Source organism: Triticum dicoccoides, chromosome 2B (genome assembly GCF_002162155.2).
Source record: "Triticum dicoccoides isolate Atlit2015 ecotype Zavitan chromosome 2B, WEW_v2.0, whole genome shotgun sequence".
Classification (NCBI taxonomy): domain Eukaryota; kingdom Viridiplantae; phylum Streptophyta; class Magnoliopsida; order Poales; family Poaceae; genus Triticum; species Triticum dicoccoides.
Window position 1 is genome coordinate 747,173,859 of NC_041383.1, and position 7,079 is coordinate 747,180,937.

At 54.6% G+C, this 7,079-nt stretch overlaps 1 protein-coding gene across 1 annotated transcript; it reads right to left on the minus strand.

The window, feature by feature from the left end:
* Positions 1–894: 894 nt before the first annotated feature.
* Positions 895–3,796, minus strand: LOC119366040 (endonuclease 4-like). The gene is made up of 8 exons (XM_037631699.1): positions 3,362–3,796; positions 3,084–3,255; positions 2,072–2,164; positions 1,840–1,982; positions 1,622–1,714; positions 1,464–1,531; positions 1,299–1,369; positions 895–1,212 (listed from the first exon to the last, which is right to left on the minus strand). Exons 1-8 carry the CDS (start codon positions 3,476–3,478, stop codon positions 1,088–1,090), a joined length of 882 nt encoding a protein of 293 aa, XP_037487596.1. The 5' UTR covers positions 3,479–3,796; the 3' UTR covers positions 895–1,087.
* Positions 3,797–7,079: the final 3,283 nt, after the last annotated feature.

Consider the following 7,079-nt stretch of genomic DNA (forward strand, 5'->3'; position numbering starts at 1 on the left):
GGGCGTCTATAGCCAGACTGCATAAAACTGACCCCTCAACGCCCGTGGACACGCCCGGTCAATTTTCTAGGGAATGCTTTGTCATGGGTAAAGTTTTTCTTAGCTTTAGAGCATATACAACCAGAGTGCATAAAACTAACCCCTCAAACGTCCGCGGACACGTCCGGTCAATTTTCTAGGGAATCGTTTGTCATAGGTAAAGTTTTTCCTTAGCTTTAGAGCATCTATAGCCAGAGTGCATAGAACTGACCCCTCAAACGCCCGCGGACACGTCCGGTCAATTTCTAGGGAATCCTTTGTCATGGTTAAAGTTTTTCCTTAGTTTTAGAGCATCTATAGTCAGACTGAATAAAACTGACCCCTCAAAAGCCCGCGGACACGCCCGGTCAGTGACCGGCCATATCCGTTTTGACCCCTCATTTTTCGTCTCATCCATCGACATCCCTCAAAATTATGCTCCTCATTTGTCGGACATTTCAACTAACAGGTTGTGTGGGTCGTCCATCACGGCGACTTCTCACTACCTTGTGCACAAGCAGCAGCGAAATTGCATGAAATCCTTCAATTGATCACATGTAGCTAGCTAGCTTCCATCACCTAATTCATCGGCTCACTACGGCCATCACTTCTGCCAAGCAGTTACTACAATTTCACTTCCTACTGTAACTATCCAAGGCAGTACTGTTTAATTTGAGTGTCAGTCTGGAGCTAATATCGCAATTTCTCAGTGACATTGGAGGCCGATCAGAAGGGGCAAAAACAGTCTGCTATGTTTCCTTTACCAAGAGGCAGGCTGCACGTGACTGACAGTCACGCACGCCTGTATGTGTTCCTCCCGGTGCTTGTTTTAGTGTCTGGTAACTGTACTTTAGTGCACATATTCCGTGTTACCAGTAACCTCTAACACTGATTAATTTACTTCATCACATTCAGGAAATACTGGATTTGATTACAGAAATACGCACCAACCAACTCACTTAAATAGTATGAAGTCAATATGGTCAGACGAACATGGTAACCTTATTCTCGTTCATAGCGTGGGCTAACCCCTTGCACAATCTCATTCGTTAGTTTCGTCTAATGGACCTTAGCTGCTCTGAATCCTGCTGTTGTCCTTCCCTCTGAAGATCTGGTTGAGGATCGCCCCCAGCCTGACGCCTCCCTGGGCAATCCTCTTCTGAACCACCGGCAGCGCCGAGAAGAAGTACTCATCTGCATGCACAGACAGTTTTAATCCCAAGACGACTGAGCAACCACATTTCTTCCATACAAACCATAAACTGTTCATCACTTCTTACCTTCCAAGTTGCATCCTTGCTCAGCGCCCACGTACGCGGGGCACGACAGCTCCGCACTCTCCTCTGCGTACCTGCACCAGAAGCACTTCCATCCGTCAGTTTCTGAAGATTCAGGGTTGCTGCTTAAATTAGATTCAGGCATATTGTCATGACGAGCTTAATTACTTGTCAGCACAGGTTGTGGTTCGAGTATAGCACGCCGCCCACTGATTCTCTTCTTTAGACCACTCGTTCTGTAGGCAGGGAGAAAAAAAAAAGTAAACTCAAGAACTCAATCACAGCTCAAGGTTAATTAAAGCTCAAGCCTGAAGTGACAAGCTTACGGTAAGGTTGAGCTTGATGGCCTGGATCATGGCGCTTCGGTCGTCCTTGTAGAACCTGTTCATGGCCGTTTCGATGACCTTCTCATCCCACACCTGAAACCATATATGCACCCATGTTATGTTAGGCAGGGGAGCAGAGAAGAACCATGCATCATGCATGGGTCCAGTCAAGTGGTCGCTGATTTCTGCAACAATGCATCGATGGAGCCGACGTATACCTTGTGAAGGTTGGTCTTGGTCGTGTTGTACCAGGTGACGACGATGGTGTTGCCGCCGAGGTCGGCGGTGCGGCCGCAGTGCATGGGCTGGTGGATGTCGCCCAGGAAGTGCGACAGGAACAGCAGGCTCTCCGTCCGATTATCTGAATGATATAGAGTACTACCATATTGCAGTGAGCCAAAGTTGTTGTGTGCTCTGTCAGTAGGTTTCAGTATAAGTACATATGCTTACACGGGCTTGATGAGTCTTGGAGCGCGGCAGTGTAGTTGTTGATGCCTCCCACCACGCACATGTCCTTCTCCCCTTTCGTGCCGTGGCAGTCCCCTGTTGAGTTCAGATAGAAGGAAGGTATATCAGTGGCGTGCCCCGTTCAACAAATTAGCTGTGCTTCGGTAACAGGCGCGAGATTCCGGTATACACTCTGGAGCTGGAGCTCTTGGCGTTGGAACCAGAGAGAGCGCTTGGAGACGGGCGACAACAAAGTGGAAATACTTTTCAACTAGTACTATCACTCACCTACACGAAACCAGATTCAGTTTCGCCATTTGACTAAGAAAGCAGTACTAACTACTATTTCGAAATTAACACTAAATGTGAAGTGGTCTACTGGCTAGCCCAGCATACACTTGACTTGTAGGTCGCCCTTTCTAACCACCACAACGCTAGTCTTTTAGTATTTTATAATTATAGTACGAAATTAATTATAGCGCAAGGTTATGAATCATCACGAAGCAGCAAATTTGTCAGATTCTCTATAAGGGCCTTATTGTATGAAAATTAATTCCAGAGGAGTCTCCGCAAAAAAACCAAGCCACACACCCTTGTCTCCGTTGTACAGTCACTGACAGCGGGTCTCATGCCATGTTGGCGCGCCTCATCAGCGTGGCGGACGGATACAAAGGTCATTTGAACCGTATATGCACGTCCATGCCAAGTTATGAAACCAGTTCGATGTATTTTACAAGTTCAGTCACTAAACTGCACATCCGTGTCAAGTTCAAGCACCACTGGTGTATTTACCTCTATAAAATATTTGCAGATATTTTTTTCTAGACAAGTATGGTTGTGGACTGAGAAATTTGACTAATATTTGCAAATCGATCAAGAACTACTAGTACTTACTTCAAAATTTTGGATCCACATCAACACAAGCTTATGGGAGTCGATGGCGAAGGGTTCAGAGTTCAGACTTCAGAGTGTAGTGTATCTATGCAGGACAGTCAGGAGAGGAGCGAGCACTTACTGGCGTAGCTGAACTTGCAGTCGCCGGGGGTGTCGGCGAAGTGCAGGGAGCTGGACCACGGCATTTGGCGCCGCACGGCGTCCGGCCACGAGCACGCCGCCGCGAGCTCGCCGTTGGCCCACTCCGGCAGGAGCCCCTTCACCGCCGCCGACGCCTCGCTCGTCAAAAAACCCTGCACGGAAAATCGATCTCAGCCCCGGCATTATTCAGTCTACCGGACGAATCAGATAGGAGTGAGCACTGACCACTAGAGCTGGTCCGGTGGTTGGTGTACGTACCTCGGCGATCTTGCAGGTCATGAAGTGGCCCTCCTCGCCCCACGCCCGCGCCGCCGGAGCCCTCGCCGCCGCCGCGGCGGCCAGGAGGACGACCTGAAGCAGCGGGAGGAACCCCATCCCTAGCCGCGGTACCTCGACTCTGTCTGTCCTTTCCGAAAGGGAAAAGGCTTGGCTCTCTCTTTGCGTCTTGCAGCGGCTGCGGCACTGTGCTGCGCGCGGCCTCTTGCTTGCTCTGTGCGGCACGCCTACTCGTTTATACAACCGCCCACATTGGTCCCAGTTAAACAACCGGAGGAGGTGAAATCGAGGGAGACCTCCAAGCCAGGGAGTGGACTGGCACGACCACGTGAAGCTTGGCAAGCTCGATTGCTCGGGGCATGCGAACGTGGAGCATCTCCCCTGCCCTACTTGCTTGGAGTCATGGTGGCTGCAATCATGGTGGCTCCTGTGATCGCACACGCGCACTGCGTGTTCATGTCCACTCCCAACGAGCACTCTGCCCTGATCTGCACAGCGATTCTTCACGCTTTGGACCCGGGTACAGAGCATGCCTTCACGCGCCTGCCTTAAACAATTCGAGGATAAGGCCTTAGCACAAAGGCATGCACCGTTGGCTTGCACGCTACTGGTACCCGACTGCAGGTTTGGGTCGGAGGTGCATGGATGCATTGGATTTGGCGTCTTGGGATTGGGAGGAGGTGCCCAGTTGCACGTTGAATTTGCCGTGTTGCCTGCCAAGTTGAACGCTGGTGGGGGGTAAACAAATAGGCAGGTGCAGGTCTCCACATGGTGTTCAACTTCCGCATCCAGCAGCGCTCGGTTTCACAAAAGCAATAAAGCGCAGTGGTATTAGTGCAAGTGTCATTCTAATACTGAGCTCAAATGCACTCGTTATGAACAGTAAAGTTAAAAGAGTGAAGAAAACTCGAAAATTCTACAATTTTCTGACAACAAATACCTCTAAACAAAATAGATTAGTAGCAGGTTCTCACCTACTGGAGTACCTATCAATGAAACGATACACAAACTTTCCGTTTTTGCAAAGAAAAGTTATAAGTAGTGTTAGAAGGGATAGACTAGTAAACTCGTTGTATTGCTTGAGCCTCGTGGGCGTATATATAGGAGTATAAAGATCAACTTAGAGTACAAGACAAGGCAGGACCGAATCCTAGTCTATCATATACTTCCTCATAATCAATATACTCAACATCCCCCCGCAGTCACAACGGTAGCGACGCAGACGGTGAGACTGGAGAAGAATCCGAAGGCAAGCCGACAGACACCCCCCACAGTCGTAACGATCGACGCATCGCGGAAGTCGTGGCTGAAGTGGAAACCGACGAGGTTGCTCAAGCAAGGTGGTAGCCCTTTGTGCCGTTTGTCGATGTAGCTGAGAGCGTGGGTGGTGGAGCCGTGGTCGAGGTAGCCGTGCGAAGAATGCCGTGGTCGATGTCGAGTCGAGGTGGCCGGTGTCTAGGAAGTCGCCGTGGAGCCGTGGGCGCAAGAGGGCGCCGAGTTAGCATGGGCGCAGTGGTCTCGAAGTAGGTGTGCGCCGGAAGGATGATGGTGTTGACGACGCGTCGCGGCGGGTTTGCCAAGCCCGGGGACACATCGTGGACGAAGGCACGCACCGGTGTTGCCAGCACCGGGCATGCGTAGACGGACGAAGACGAAGTTGACGAAGCGCCGACCAGGCTTGCCAGGCCCGGGGACACGTCGTGGATGAAGACACGCATCAGTGTTGCCAGCACCGGGCATGCGTAGACGAGGGACCTGCACGAGTTGTGCTCCATGTCGGAGAAGTCGGAGGGGCCAGCAGAGAAGAACTCGACGACGATTGCGGCGCCCATCGGTGCGGGGCCGATGTCACCAACGGTGGTCGGAGTAAACAAAGTGGTCGGGGTAGATGACGGCGACGCCGGCGACGGGCTGGTGCTTGGACGAAGACCGAAGGGGGTGGACAGGCGGCGCGGCGGCTACGAAGGTAGCGGCGGTGACGGCCAAAGAAGAGCGGCTGCGGCGGCCTGACGGCGGTGGCGGCGGCTAGGTTAGGAGTGCGGCGGCGGTGCTCGAAGTAGGCGAAGAACCCTGACAGCGTGAAGAAGACCAGCGCGGACGGTGGCATTCCCGCGCCAAGGGAGACGGTGCCGCGCATACCACGGGAGGTCGACGCGCGGTGACGGCGGAGTGGATCGCGGGCCACGGTGCTACGGCCCGAAAGGGCGATGCAGCAGTGGCAGGAGGGTCGAGGCGACGGCGGGAAGACCTTGGGGCGGCGGCGGGGACCGTAGGCTGCAACGTTGCGGCCCGAAGGGGCGACGCAATGGCGGTTCACGAGTCGGTGCAGCCGCGGGGACGGCCTGGGGGCGGCGGCGGGGACCGCGTATCGCGACACTACGGCCCAAAGGGGCGACGCAGCAGCGACGCACGGGTCGATACAGCCGCGAGCAGAACCACGGGGCGGCGGCGCTGCTGCCCGACGGGGCGATGCAGCGGCAGCCCAATGCTCGATCGATGGAGAGGCGCGCTAAACTCGGGGACGATCTTCACGGGACCTACGGAGGCATGCGTAACCGACTGGCCAGGTCGGTCGCGCGGTGTAGATGAGGCGGATCGCCGCGGCGAGCGGGTGATCAAGCCGATCGCGCGCGAGGTCGGGGACGCCGCTCGGTGGAGGCGTGGTGGCGGCGGAGTCCGAGATGAAGTCGGCGACGACGGGCGAAGTGAGACGTCGTGCGGACGAGCTTGTCAGCACCGGCACCCGGGCTGCCAAAGCAACACCGGCGCCCGGGCAGCGAGGCCCGAGCGACCAACGGAGCAGCGGCGCCCGAGTTGAGGCAGCTGACAAGCCTGACGCAGCCGTCCCGACGCAGCCGAGGACGAGGCCGGCGAGGTAGACCACCGGGCCGCCGTGTAGACGCGGCGGAGGCGGGTGATGTGGATCGATGGGCGGGTCGGCACGCAAGCGATGACTATGATTGGCCGTCGCATGGCGTGTGGCCGCCGAGTCGGGGCGATGCACGTGTCCCGGTTGGAGCAGGGCGGTGAAGGCCGGCGCAGGGCGACGGGTGGACCGACGCGCGGACGACGGCTGGCCTTGACGGGCCACCTCGACGCGCGTGGCTGCCGGGTCGGAGGAGAGGCCGGCTGGTCGCGCCGGGGTCGAAGTAGAGGCGCTCGGTGTCGACGGCGGCGGGGGGCGACGCAAACCAATCAAGCATAGATCGGAAAACCAAAAAGAAAAACGCCGATCAAAATGACCGGTGAGAGAGCAAAAAAATCCGGAGCAAGGGCTCGAGAAAAAGACTCTCTAGGGAAGAAGGTCAACACAACCGGCGGACGAACCCTAGGTACGGGCGGCGCGGCCCCCGGCGGTGGTCATGGAGGCCGACCGCCCCGGGGGCGGCGCGCATGTGCGGAAGCGGCGGCAGCTAGGGTTTAGGATCGACTTACGATAGATACCATGTTAGAAGGGAGAGAGGGATTGATGGAATAGTTCATTGTATTGCTTGAGCCTCGTGTGCGTATATATAGGAGTACAAAGACCAACTTGGAGTACAAGACAAGTCAGGACCGAATCCTAGTCTATTCTATACTTCCTAATAATCAATATGCTGCTCAAGTAGCAGCACAAACAGCAGTATCTTTTGCAAAAGCACTGGATTCATCATCTGATAAGAGTCAATCTCTTTATCTCAACTACTGTAGAAGGTAAAGC